At 33.6% G+C, this 15,584-nt stretch overlaps 1 protein-coding gene across 1 annotated transcript; it reads right to left on the bottom strand.

Annotated features, from left to right (window-relative positions):
* Positions 1-12,620: 12,620 nt before the first annotated feature.
* On the bottom strand, positions 12,621-14,533 carry LOC136981280 (uncharacterized). Its single transcript, XM_067277583.1, has 2 exons — positions 13,728-14,533; positions 12,621-13,683 (listed from the first exon to the last, which is right to left on the bottom strand). The coding sequence occupies exons 1-2, from the start codon at positions 14,531-14,533 to the stop codon at positions 12,621-12,623; spliced, it is 1,869 nt and encodes a 622-aa protein (XP_067133684.1).
* Positions 14,534-15,584: the final 1,051 nt, after the last annotated feature.

Consider the following 15,584-nt stretch of genomic DNA (forward strand, 5'->3'; position numbering starts at 1 on the left):
TTCAGACTACGACATATACAAGTACGTAAGAATATTTTTATATAACATATATTTATGGTAACCTATAAAATATATTATTTAAAAAAAAACATTTTATAACTCTATAATTTTTGTTTATTTTTAGAACCTATTTTTCTGGATTCACAGATTTTTAAATCAAATTAAATTATAAGAGCTACTGTGCAACTTATGTCACAAAGGTAGTTGTAATTTTTCTGTTTTTGACTCTCTTTTTATTCTTAAGATTTATTTCCAATCAAGATATCAGAAAAAGCGCTTTATCCAAACTTTTATTTTTAATAAAATTTCATAATGGAAAATTTTTCAAAAATCTTTATCACTGAGTCGAGTATAATACATTCTCTAATGGTTGCCAAGTTTTTTCACAAAAAAAATTCTACCACAGATCAAACGTTTTATTACATTGTGTAGAACATTGTTTACATTAATTACATGCCATTTACTTTTAATATTTCTCGTGATTTAGCTGCTGCTAATAATTTTTCATCTTGTTTTGCAAATTGGTAAAATAGCTTATAAGTGAATTAAGAGAGAAATTGTTTACATTCTGTAGTTACACTTTGATCAGCTCCGGATGGTTCCTGTTTCTAACATCTGTTTATTTAATCTTTATTGCTGAAAAAAACCGTTTATACAAAGGTATTAGAGCCTGGAATGCTTAGTAAAAACCCTATGATTTTATTTATGTTTGGAACATTTTTCTTGGAAACTTTAGAAAAAAATACAGGCATATCTCTGCCTGTATTTTTTTTCATTTTGCACATCTTGTTAATTAAAACACTAATAAAACATTCCTCCACTCACAATTCTTCATGCAGCTCATCAAGGTTAACAAATTCTTGCAATTTTAATATATATCAACAACATTTATAAAGCTAGAACATTCTACTTGTAATTACAATATTTTGGGAGTTTTAAAATAAAAAATCTTTTGATGTAGTAGTTTGATGTATACAGGGGCGGATCTACATAGGGACTAATAGGGCTTAAACCTCGGGCCCCCAAATGTCAAGGGCCCACAAAAATTGAATTATTATTACAAATTTTTTATACTTTTTCATTAACAATGAGCACTTATCATGTAGTAAAAAATAGTTAATATTAATAATGTAGTAATAATGATAATTTATAGTATTTGTTTTATTGTAAATAGAGCCATTGGACTTCAATAAGCCCTAAGCCCCGAAAAACCTAGATTCGCCCCTGTGTGTATAGATGCGAGAGGAAAAAAAGGAAGAAATTGTCTTACAGGCAAAAGAAAAGCATAAACCGTAAATGTACGAAAAAGACGTAAAGCATACGGGAAAAATGTAAGACCTGGCAGTCTACATTCTCTACAGTTTCTAAAATGCACGAATTACAAAGTATTTGGTAGACATAAATGAGATAGAAAAGATAGGAAAAATCAGCAAACATTTCAAGTTTAATATGTCGATCATTAAGTTTAGTTTAATTTTTGCGAAATGTATTTAAGTAAATTTTAAGAAAACTTGAGTCTTTTAAGACTGCTAGTCGCTAATTAAGCTCTCGTTTTTAATAATAATATAAATAGGAATAATAAAGTTGAAGATTAACTTATGAGAAATAGAGCCACGTAGTCCTGAACTTCTTAGGCACCAAAAGTATAGCTTTTATCTTCGTGTTTGAATTTCAACAAAACCATATTTCTGGCATTACATTTATACGGAATATAGGCACTTATCAATGTAAATTAGCGAAATTCATATACAAATGTTCGCACAGATATTTAAATAAATTCATTCTTTACTAAAAATATTGGGTCTACAGTAAATTTTTAAAATTGAACATACTTTATTTTCTTCTATTCAGAAACTGAACATGTCAAAATCTAATTTGTCCAATAACAGTATTAGATAAATTCTTTTAATTATGGTAATATTCAGAAATTATTTTAGAAGCACGAGTTTAAATTGTTTACAAATGGAATTAGATCTTGAATACATTCAAATTTTATTATATATTAAACTACATTGTTGAATCAAATTCATCTGTATGATTTTCATCAAATTATATTTTACCAAGTGGCTTAGCCCCTACTCGCTTTGCCTACTTGTTCAAAAATTTCAAAAAAGCAAATAAATGTTTCTTAGCATTTATTTGCTATACACAAATGTGTTATTTGCTATATGCAAACAGCCCTTGGTGTTTATTGATGAAATTATTTTTCTGCTTAGTATTGGTTGTTCTTACCGGAAATTTAAAAATTTTTAATACAAACCTCCTTCAACTCAGACAACTTTTTCGAAAAACCGTTAAAAATGTGTTGAACAAGGAACATAAAAACCTCTAGGATAATTTTCCAGTATTTTTTCAGTAGCCCATTGTATTTGCCTTTCATATTAATATTAGCGGTCCTGTCCCCAAAGATTTAGAATATCTAAATTTAGTATTTTAATATGACTTAAGATAAAATCACACAATCCCTCTCCCGTCGTGTCGTCTACTGAACAAAATCCTAGAAAATGTTCTCTAATTTCATTTATTAACACAAATGAAATGATCTTTTATTATAATGTACGAAACCAATTATAATTGACATTTGTTCAACTCGACTTACATCAGGGATTTATCCAAAATAATCGAAAAATGCTTAGCATCTTTGACCATTTCTAATATATTTTGGCTAATTGCATCAGAAAGAAGTTTGACAATTTCATTTTGAATTTGATATCCTAAATAATGGATAATATTTTTTCAAGTTGGGATTTTAAATACGGCGTAAATGTCCTGCCATAAGTAGATCAACTTTTGAGAACGTTCCTATTAACATAAAAAAATTGCCATTATTATTTTTAAACAACTGCTCAAATGATCCACGGAAAGCTAAGGATTGTCTGGCTAAAAACTGTATTGCATGAATTATCCGTTCGATTACCAGATACACTGATACAGTTCTTTCTCTGTCTCATACAACTTCTGTTCTCGCGAATCAATTGTGATATTTTTTGCTAAGTTTGTTCTGAACAAAACTGATACAATTTTTGATGTGAGGTTCACTTTTCTCATGTTTACTAAAAATACGTGATAAATGGTTGCGTCTTTGCATTCATATTCATTATTAAGTTGCAATTTTCCATCACCGAAAAATTTACAGTACAAACAAAATATCGAATCTTTAGAAATAGACTAGACTAATCATAACCTTAATACTTTTTCTTTATTTGGAAGTAATATACTATAGTAAGAAGTAAAAATTTTCTTTTTGACTTATATCTTGGGAAATTTTAGTTGATGATTTGCAAAGGGGGATGTTCGACTAAATAGTCTTTTTTATTGAGAAAAATTTTGGCCACACCTGGATTTTCAGATTAGACAAATTTCTTTGAAATGTCATCAATTTTATTTTGTTCAAATAACTATAAAACAAGAGTAACAGTAGATGTTGCTAACGAATCAAAAATTTGTTAATCATTGCGCTTCTACTTCCCTTCCGTAGGTAGATGTTAATAAAACGCACTCTTGTCCTCGAGTTTCTGTTCCATTTCTGCAGATGTTGATAGAACAACCTGTTGTCCGTCTTTCGCTTCTGTACACCCTCCTTCCGAAGTTGGTTGACAAATTTCATATAATGGTAATGATATTCCATCCTTCTTTCTTTTCGCTGAAAATTCCAAGAACTTCTTCAAAAAACATGACAGTTAATGACACAATCCCTGTCTTAAGGACTTAAAACAGGGAATTAACTGTTTTCTATTTTAGTCACCAGTAATATCTTCGCTTTTTAATCAAAAGCGCAGCCGAAATGTTTAGAAATTTATACAGCGATACGAACCTACGCGCTGTTTGATTTCGGCGCAGTCAAATCTTCGCTTTTTAATCAAAAGCGCAGCCGAAATGTTTAGAAATTTATACAGCGATACGAACCTACGCGCTGTTTGATTTCGGCGCAGTCAAATCTTCGCTTTTTAATCAAAAGAACAGCCGAAATGTTTAGAAATTTATACAGCGATACGAACCTACGCGCTGTTTGATTTCGGCGCAGTCAAATCTTCGCTTTTTAATCAAAAGAACAGCCGAAATGTTTAGAAATTTATACAGCGATACGAACCTACGCGCTGTTTGATTTCGGCGCAGTCAAATCTTCGCTTTTTAATCAAAAGCACAGCCGAAATGTTTAGAAATTTATACAGCGATACGAACCTACGCGCTGTTTGATTTCGGCGCAGTCAAATCTTCGCTTTTTAATCAAAAGCGCAGCCGAAATGTTTAGAAATTTATACAGCGATACAAACCTACGCGCTGTTTGATTTCGGCGCAGTCAAATCTTCGCTTTTTAATCAAAAGAACAGCCGAAATGTTTAGAAATTTATACAGCGATACAAACCTACGCGCTGTTTGATTTCGGCGCAGTCAAATCTTCGCTTTTTAATCAAAAGCGTAGCCGAAATGTTTTGAAATTTATACAACGATACGAACCTACGCGCTGTTTGATTTCGGCGCAGTCAAATCTTCGCTTTTTAATCAAAAGCGCAGCCGAAATGTTTAGAAATTTATACAGCGATACAAACTTACGCGCTGTTTGATTTCGGCGCAGTCAAATCTTCGCTTTTTAATCAAAAGAACAGCCGAAATGTTTAGAAATTTATACAGTGATACGAACCTACGCGCTGTTTGATTTCGGCGCAGTCAAATCTTCGCTTTTTAATCAAAAGAACAGCCGAAATGTTTAGAAATTTATACAGCGATACGAACCTACGCGCTGTTTGATTTCGGCGCAGTCAAATCTTCGCTTTTTAATCAAAAGAACAGCCGAAATGTTTAGAAATTTATACAGCGATACGAACCTACGCGCTGTTTGATTTCGGCGCAGTCAAATCTTCGCTTTTTAATCAAAAACGCAGCCGAAATGTTTAGAAATTTATACAGCGATACGAACCTACGCGCCGTTTGATTTCGGAGCAGTCAAATCTTCGCTTTTTAATCAAAAACGGAGCCGAAATGTTTGGAAATTTATACAGCGATACGAACCTACGCGCCGTTTGATTTCGGAGCAGTCAAATCTTCGCTTTTTAATCAAAAACGGAGCCGAAATGTTTAGAAATTTATACAGCGATACGAACCTACGCGCCGTTTGATTTCGGCGCAGTAAAATCTTCGCTTTTTAATCAAAAACGCAGCCGAAATGTTTAGAAATTTATACAGCGATACGAACCTACGCGCCGTTTGATTTCGGAGCAGTCAAATCTTCGCTTTTTAATCAAAAACGGAGCCGAAATGTTTAGAAATTTATACAGCGATACGAACCTACGCGCCGTTTGATTTCGGCGCAGTAAAATCTTCGCTTTTTAATCAAAAACGGAGCCGAAATGTTTAGAAATTTATACAGCGATACGAACCTACGCGCCGTTTGATTTCGGAGCAGTCAAATCTTCGCTTTTTAATCAAAAACGGAGCCGAAATGTTTAGAAATTTATACAGCGATACGAACCTACGCGCCGTTTGATTTCGGCGCAGTAAAATCTTCGCTTTTTAATCAAAAACGCAGCCGAAATGTTTAGAAATTTATACAGCGATACGAACCTACGCGCCGTTTGATTTCGGAGCAGTCAAATCTTCGCTTTTTAATCAAAAACGGAGCCGAAATGTTTAGAAATTTATACAGCGATACGAACCTACGCGCCGTTTGATTTCGGCGCAGTAAAATCTTCGCTTTTTAATCAAAAACGGAGCCGAAATGTTTAGAAATTTATACAGCGATACGAACCTACGCGCCGTTTGATTTCGGAGCAGTCAAATCTTCGCTTTTTAATCAAAAACGGAGCCGAAATGTTTAGAAATTTATACAGCGATACGAACCTACGCGCTGTTTGATTTCGGAGCAGTCAAATCTTCGCTTTTTAATCAAAAACGGAGCCGAAATGTTTAGAAATTTATACAGCGATACGAACCTACGCGCCGTTTGATTTCGGAGCAGTCAAATCTTCGCTTTTTAATCAAAAACGGAGCCGAAATGTTTAGAAATTTATACAGCGATACGAACCTACGCGCCGTTTGATTTCGGCGCAGTAAAATCTTCGCTTTTTAATCAAAAACGCAGCCGAAATGTTTAGAAATTTATACAGCGATACGAACCTACGCGCCGTTTGATTTCGGAGCAGTCAAATCTTCGCTTTTTAATCAAAAACGGAGCCGAAATGTTTGGAAATTTATACAGCGATACGAACCTACGCGCCGTTTGATTTCGGCGCAGTAAAATCTTCGCTTTTTAATCAAAAACGCAGCCGAAATGTTTAGAAATTTATACAGCGATACGAACCTATGCGCCGTTTGATTTCGGCGCAGTAAAATCTTCGCTTTTTAATCAAAAGCGCAGCCGAAATGTTTAGAAATTTATACAGCAATACGAACCTACGCGCTGTTTGATTTCGGCGCAGTAAAATCTTCGCTTTTTAATCAAAGAACGAGCCGAAATGTTTAGAAATTTATACAGCGATACGAACCTACGCGCTGTTTGATTTCGGCGCAGTAAAATCTTCGCTTTTTAATCAAAAACGCAGCCGAAATGTTTAGAAATTTATACAGCGATACGAACCTATGCGCTGTTTGATTTCGGCGCAGTAAAATCTTCGCTTTTTAGATATATGAGCCAATCAGAGCACGACACGTGTGCAGTTTAGAAGTAACGGCTGTGTGAAAGGTTATCTTCCATAAAATTAATTCATTCTACACCAATTTGACTGAACACTTTCAATTCACGTATAATTTTTTAAAAATAATCCATATAAACTATGCAATAAACAAACAATTGTGGGATTACTTATCGCATGTGCACTGTTCGTCGACGCCATTTCTTAAGCTTGTTTTCGTCGGAGCGGTTCATCGAACGGCGGGCGCGCCTTTTCTGATCAGCAAATTTTTCGCAGAAAAATAACTTAACTTTTGAAACATCATTAAAAAAATACAATTTTTATGGCCGTTGAATAATAAATGTTTTTAGTAGGTTTAGTGCTCGTTTAAACTCAAAGGCAATGCCCGCTATTGGACCAGAATTTTGTTTCTTACGTTACGCAAAGTTTCGCTATTTAAATTTTTACAAGAAATATGAAAATAACGAGAAAAGTAACTTTTAATTGCTAGCGAACTTTTAATTTCAAGATGGCGGTGGCCAGTGGAAATAGAACATATTCCAATCTGTCAAACGTCACGATTAAAAATATTTCGTTTCTTTCGTTACGCAATGTTTCGCTAATTCAATTACTACAAAAAAATATCGATATAAAAATAAAAAGATTCTTTCATTCCTAAAATACTTTTATATTTCAAGACTGCGGCGGCTAGGTAAATTATAACAAAGATTCTATTCTGTCGAACGTTACGATGAAAAACATTACGTTTCTTACGTGACGCAATGTTACGTTAAAAAATTTTTACAAGAAATATCAAAATAAAGAAAAAAATAACTTTCAATTTTTAGAGCTTTTCATTCCAAAATGGCGGCGACAATTATAAATATAAGAATTTCTTATCTGTCGAACCTTATTCTTAACCGTAACGGTTAAGAATATGTCGTTTCTTACGCTACGCTATAAAAATTTTTACAAGAAACAGGAAAATTGCGAAAAAAATAACTATTATTTGCTAGCGAACTTTTAACTTTAAACTGGCAATGGCCAATGGAATTATGACAATTTCTAATCTGTAAAACGTTTCGATGAATAATATTCCTATTTTTATAAAACTAATTCTATTTTTATCATAATATTTGTACGATATATTGTGTAATCTGCCAAAATATTACTTACATTTTTATCTGAAGCAATTATTCTCACGAAATGAAGCAAAAAACTCTCAAAAGTTTCTTTCTCGTTGGAAAATCGCCCACTTACAACAAAGAAAGTAAAACAATGGAAAAATCTATTGTTTCCAATATTGTTGCGTTTCGCGGACGACCAAGCCGATTTAGTAAAAATACCTGATTATGTTTAATTCAATGCATATTTATTAATTTATTTTCGTTTTAATGATTTTTATTTTTTAAAGCTTATTCTGTCATGTCGGAACAACCAAAAGGGGGCTTTTTACATGATATATAAATTAAACTCTTTAAAGTACTTGGAGGAGATAATATCTTACTTTATTTAAAAACTTTCTCTTGCACATGTAACAATTTTATTTCTTATTATATAAAAATTAATAAATAAATTTATAAAAATATATTAGAGTAGGCAAATAATAGATATATCTATTTCAACTTTATTTATAATTTTATTTTATAATAAAAAAATTCGAGAAAACTTTCTATTTCGAGATGGCGGCGGCCATTGGAAATATAAATTCTAATATGTCGAACGTTACGATTAAAATTATTTCTTTTCTTACGTTACGCAATGTTTCGCTAATTAAATTTTTACAAAAGTAATCGATATAACATAAAAATTAAGTTTTTATCTCTAAAGAACATTCTATTTCAAGATTGCGGCGGCCATTGAAAATATCACAAATTATAATTTGCCGAACGTTACAATTAAAAGTATTTTGTTTTTTACGTTACGCAGTGTTTTTCTAATTAAATTTTTACAAGAAACATCGATATAAAAATAAATTATACTTGATTTGTTGCAAACTTTCTATTTTAAGATGGCGGCGGCCATTAAAATTACAGTAGACTCTTCTATAACATGGTAGATACGTTCCGTGTTATATAAATCCGTGTTGTACTGTACGTGTCACTTAAATACATGAGCTAATCAGAGCCCGGCGCGTGTGCAGTTTAGAAGTAACGGCTGTGTGAAATGTTTTCTTCCATAAAATTAATCGATTCTAGACTAATTTGACTCAACATTTCCAATTCACGAATAATTTTTTTAAAATAATCCATATAAACTATGCAATAAATAAAAAGTTCTGGGATTACTTACCGTATGTGCACCGTTCGTCGACGCCATTGCGTAATCAAAAGCGCCGCCGAAATGTTTACAAATTTATAAAACGATAGGAACCTATGCGTATCGGACACGTTTAAAAATTTATATTTAACTTGCCTCTTATGTTCAAGATTCGGTAAAGATCGTTTCGTATTGTGGATGTACTCCATATTAGACATATATTTTGTCCCTTTAGAAATTTCCTTTCCAACTCTTTCTACTTGGGTGGTTGTAATCAATCCCTTTAGAACAAAATAGAGGAATGTGACCCTTATGGCTGTGTATGTTAACAATGGGCATTCTTTGCTGGAACGTTACAATGATATTGAGCATATTCATTGGGTCATGTTAAAACAAGAACTTAATTGGGAAGATGTGCAAAAATCATTCGATCACATTAGTCAACATTTTCCAGATAGCAATATTTCCGAAAATAATCTTTTTAATGAAGTATTATTATTTTTTAGAAATATATTGATAAGGAAAAGGTTCAATCTTGGGCATCAGCAAAAATCTCAACAGAGAACAAATGGCTAAAAATATTTCATCATTTTGAAACAATATTCCATACAATAACGCATTAAAAATTGTGAAATACACACTGTCCTTACCAGGAACAAATGCCCCCACTGAACGCGTTTTTTCTACCGTGAATAAATTGTGGACATCTGACAAATCACAATTAAGTGTTGAGACTATAAAAGCAATATTATGTGTAAAATATAATTTAACAAATTCTTGTGAAAATTTTATGACATTTTAAACAACAGCAGCAATTTATTTAAAAAATTCACTCAAATGAGAAATATGTAAAAGAATAAAGTTTTTAAAAATTTATAATAGTATTTATATTTATTATATTTGTAAATTTTACATATGTTGAAATTTAAAAAAATACAATACAATTTATGCAGTTTTATTGATGATAAAATTTTGTGGCTCTAGAATAATTTTTTAAACAGACAACCCCTTCCCCTCCCCGTGAATTTTGTCCCGTTTTACCAATGTTAAAATCTGGTCACCTTAGATTAAGATAGGGGCTGATGGTGCAAATGCTGAAAACCTTTTCAGAAATCTTGAAAAAAGTCTATGAACATGATCTTTGAATAGTCCAAATTGTTGGATATTGTAGTGACAATGCTAGTGTGATAAGTAAAAACTCTTGATGCTAGTATTTTGAAAAGGAACTTTGAAACCGTAATTTTGTCCTTTATTTGTTATACAGCACACTTCATTGCAAGTATTGCCAAAAATATACAGTCACTTTTTCATTTAGTTTTCTTGTCCACATTTGAACAGACATGGAGTTCAAACAGACAAGCTATATTGGAGCTGCAAGCATATATGAATGTAGCTAAACAAAAAATAATCGGTCCAAGCAGAACAAGATGGATGGCTCTTTCTCATTGTGTTGACAGAATTCCAAAAGCAGTGGTCTGTTTTACGGAACTTCTTTTCAAAAGCAATGATACAATAGCACAGTTGCAGAAGTAATCTTTAATGATTTAGATAATTTATTCACAAAAGCATATTTACAGTTCTTGAATGTTATGCTGCCTGATATAAATTTGTTTAATATAATGCTCCAGTCTGATACAGTGCTCATAACAGTATTAGGGTCAAAACGCAAAAGATTTCTGCAACTGATTGCCAGTAAATTTATGAAGCTTTCTGAAGTACAGAGTGGAAAAATATTCACATGCAACCCAAAACTTGCTTATAATTCATTGCCTGTAGTGGAAGTAAAACTTGGGACAGAAACCGAAAATATTCTATGGGAAATGTCAAACCATGTCAAGTACAATAAATCAAATATTTTGACTTTTAGATTATGTTGTTTAAGATTTTATCAAGTTGCTTTCCAAGAAGCCCTTTTCAAAGCAAGATTATGCCTTAAGTTACGAATTCAGATTGTTTGATCCTTCCATGGCTTTGAACTGTAAATCAGATGTACCAAGAATGGTGCCAGAAGCTTTGATTAAGTTTAAAACTAAATTAAATGAAACAAAACTGTCAGATGAATGGGGAAATTTGCCCCATTTCTTTTCTGAGAATGAAAAATCTGAAATGCTTAATTAAGCTAACTACTATACAGTTTTGGATAAAGGTGTCACAGTGCAAGAATTACAATAATGTTCGTCACTTTGAAAATATAAGAATGCTAGCCAACATTGTATTAATTTGCCACATTCAGATGCTGCAGTAGAAAGAATATTTTCCATGGTAACTGACATTAAAACAAAACACGAAACAGAACTGCTACAGATATATTGGAGGCATTGGTTAGAGTTAAACTGGATATGAAGAAGAAAGGAAAACGTTCCTATGATTATGTGATCCCAAAAGATATGTATTCTTTATTCAATTCCTGTAACTTGAATGTGTTGAACTTGAAGGAAGAACACAGAACAGCAATGGTATCCAGTGTCTTCATTGTATATAGACATTAGCAGTGATGAAGATATGTAAAATACTTTTAGAGCATTGAATTATGACAATAAAATATTACTATCTGTAACTATTAATAAATTCCTATTGTTATTATTTATTATAATTTCTATTTTAATATTATAGCCTTAAAACTGAAGTAGGGAATTTAATATGGTGGTAGGAAAAAGTAGGTACTTTTAAGTTACACTATAGGTGTTTCATCTCCCTAATATCTGACAACACTGGCTAGCTGTTGATGTGTGTGAATAATGACACCTAAACGATTACATGTTCATGAGAATCAAATAACAAAGGGGAAATAAACCTTCGCCCAGATTGTCAAATTCCCGTGACAAGATCTTATTGCGGCCCACTGGAGCGCAGCTGTGACATAGAATCACCTGACCGAAATTCTCACACTTGGTGGGAAGAGGTTGCAGATATAACAGGTTTGCACCTGAGTCTTGGGACAAACGTTGGAGTAGTTCTGTCGCCAAAATGCCTCTGGTCACCACGCCAGAGATTCGATGACCTAGAGAAGACATCACACACTCTACCCGAGGTATTATTCTGCAACTTGAACACAAACTATATGGTGTATTTTCTCGGACACATGGCAATTTTCATCACTAAGTTTTCTTCAGTTGATCAGAAAAATTAGTGATGAAAATTGCCATGTGTCCGAGAAAATACACCATATAGTTTTGTGTTCAAGTTGCAGAATAAGCACCGGCACGGTTTCATAAATACTACCGAGGTATTATGTTTAATTGATTGTAAACTCTTTCTCTCTCCTGGCCTAGTAGCAGATAAGTAGTTATATGTTTGAGTTTGTTCTTTCGATGTTTCATTTGAAATTCTGAATACGTTTGTATGGCCTATCTATATGTCTATGTATTTGTTCTCTTATAACTAGTTATTTGTAATATTAAACTTATTGAACATAAACGTACTCAGCAAAAATATATATACTTCAATAACCACCACCTTATAAGTTGCTGAGGGAATTTTAATTAAGAAAACTAACGTTTTCGATCTATTCCATAGATCATCCTCAGGTTCGAACTGACGTACAAAAATAATTCCAAAGAATGGAACACAAAATATTTAAATTCAAAAAAAAAACGACAACGGAGCAACTAATTAAAATTAGAATTAAAGCGCAAAAAATACATAAATGTAAACTAACAAACACATAACAATACCAAGGTTATTAGTACACGCTAACATCATTTAACAGATAATAAAATATTAAAGTCCTCCGAAAACGAAACACATCGCAAGTCATGAGCCATTTGTAAGTCTCTTAATTGCAAACTTCCAAGCTGACTGTAATCTCTCAGCGTCCTTGGCGTTAATGCATCTGTTGTCGAGTCTACTCTTGTAAATTTCTATTTTTTCCGCCGTCTCTGCTAAAGTTGGAGAATATATTTGTTTGACGATTTCCGCTTCTTCCCATCCAACGACGAATCCTTCGGCCTGGGCCATCTGGGCCAGAACAGTAGCGTTAGAACTTTTCCTTACATCATATTTATGCTCTTTGATTCTTACACCTAGGTTTCTCGTTGTAACCCCTATATATTCCTGTTTTAGTCCTAATTGCTGGTTTTCGTAAGGGATCCTATAGACCCCAGCTTTATCCTCTTTCTTAATCTCTTCTTTATCCGTTCTCAGAATTTTGTAGAGGTTCGGGGCTCGTTTTAAGATCAATGTTGATTTTTTAATGTCCGCTATCTCCTTCATAATGCCCCGTACATTTTTGTTGAACGTAAACTTAGTATATCCACTAGGCCTTTGTTTAGAGGTTCTTGCATCACTCTTTTCAAACTTCTTCACGATACCATTAATTACGTTTCTTCGGTAGCCCAAGTTCTCAGCTATTCGCATGATCCTGTCGATTTCGTTAACCATGTCTATAACGTTATCGCAATAAGTAAAAGCCCTCCTGACTAAGGTACGAAAGGCTGCCAATTTATAACGAAATGGATCATTTGACTGTGGCGGGATGTAGAGTGGGCTATGCGTGGGTTTAGTATACACTTTAGTTGATAGATGCCCTTTCTTAAAAGTGATATTGATGTCTAAGAAGTGTATCTCTACTGAGCTTTTCTGCTCCAGTTTCAGACGTAGGCCGTCTTCGTTATCGTTAATTCTTTCTATAAAGGTACTGATTCCTCGATTACTTCTCCATACTATGAGGACATCGTCAACATATCTCTTGTAGTAAACTATATTGTTCCTGAAGCTGTGTAGAACTTTTTCTTCAATTTTCTTAACCACTAATTCGGACAGAAGCCCGACATAGGGCTTCCCATAGGAACTCCCCTTTTCTGTTTGTAAGTATGGCCTTCGAAACCAAAGAAGGATTCACAACATACAAGGTTAGCCAACTCCAAAACATCGTCCCTGTGGTGTAACAACTCTGGGTTTACTTTAAATAAGGATTCCATTAGTGCTTCCAAACAGGACTCGATTTTCACGGATGGGTACATACTCTCGTAATCTAATATAGTACCCACTTCCTCATCCATCAGAGTTATGTCTTGAAGCTCTTTAACTACTACCGTAGGATCCTTTGCAATCAATATATTGCCTTCCAGAAGGGAGGAAAGATAACCGTGTAACCTTTTTTCTAAGAAATACGTAGGGGCTTTAAATTTTTCCACAATTGGCCTTATTCTCTTGCCTTCCTTATGCGTTTTAGCAAATGCAAATAGCCTTGGGACTCCAGGTCTGGGGTTACAGCACTTCTTGATAAACGGTAAAATCGTCGAGAGCTTACTTCCTTCGAGTTTCTTGAGCCTCCTATCTATATTCTCAACTACTTTATCCTTGGTTCTAACACACTCCGTCTCTTCGAGGTACTCTTCCAATGCTTTATTATAAGTCTGCCTTTTCATGATAACTATTTGTTTACTCTTATCCGCTCTTGTAGCCACCAAGTTGTTTACTTTCAGCCAACGTTTAGTGTAACGGATGTCTTTGTCTTCAGTCCCTCCTCTTCTCCACTTTTCTGGATTTATAATAATCGTTTTCCAACGTAGATAATCTTTCTCTATCGGATCCAAGCCAACTAATCCTCTTTCGATCTCTTGGATGGAGGTTTCCCAACTCGCTGCGTTCTCGGGGACGAAGTTCGGGCCGTCGCGCAGTAGGCTACTTCCTTTACTCTTTCCGGAACTTGAACTTGGTCCCATACAACATATGTAGTAATGTTCTTTCCAATCTTTCTCGTGCTTTGTTTACTAAGAATCCATTTCATTTTCTTAACATAGCTCTTTTTTAAACTCTTATGGATATTATCCGTAAGACCAACAACACCTTCATTAATATCTATTAACTTTTCCGGATTTTCTTCAAAAATCTTATCTTCGAGGTCAATGAAGCGACGCAGGAGCCCATATTTTTTATTTCTTACTAATTTAATAGACCTTCTTAGACACGCCAAACAAAATCTGAACTTTAGCGAGTAGCACTCTTTTGGGACGGAGAGTCTAAAGATTGACATAGGAAAAACTTTGTTTTTCAAACATTCCTTTAAGAATTCGAACTTACAATTAGCTTTGACCAATTTCATCGCTAACTTCCTGTACTCTTTGTATGCTTCAACCGGTGCCGCCATAATGATATTGAACATAAACGTACTCAGCAAAAATATATATACTCCAATAACCACCACCTTATAAGTTGCTGAGGGAAATTTAATTAAGAAAACTAACGTTTTCGATCTATTCCATAGGTCATCCTCAGGTTCGAACTGACGTACAAAAATAATTCCAAAGAATGGAACACACATTTCTTTATTACAGTAGAGCGTCGGTAATTGAAATGGCCGGAAATTGGAACGATTTTCAGTCGGACTGTGTCGTGCTGAATCGAACGTTTTTGATACTAAATTTACTTCTAAAGTATAATTTTCATGTTTTTTATATTCTTCAATATATTTATTTTGTTTGTACAAAATAAAGAAATAATTTTTAACGATACGATAGCCTCGATTATTATTATAAAAATTTTCGTTAGGCTTAAAATCGACGAAAATTCAACACGAAGAGACACGCAACAGAGAAAAATTCAACAAAAAGCGATACGCAACGGAGAAAAATTTGAACATCGGACAGGTTAATATATTTTTTCGTACAAAGTCGGAAATTGGAACAAATGACTAATTGGAACAACCCCAGTCCCCAATTGACGCCAATTTTCGACGCTCTACTGTATATCACCTGTAGTACAGAAATTATTACT

Source organism: Centruroides vittatus, unplaced genomic scaffold (genome assembly GCF_030686945.1).
Source record: "Centruroides vittatus isolate TY-2023 unplaced genomic scaffold, ASM3068694v2 contig_749, whole genome shotgun sequence".
NCBI classification, from domain to species: Eukaryota; Metazoa; Arthropoda; class Arachnida; order Scorpiones; family Buthidae; genus Centruroides; species Centruroides vittatus.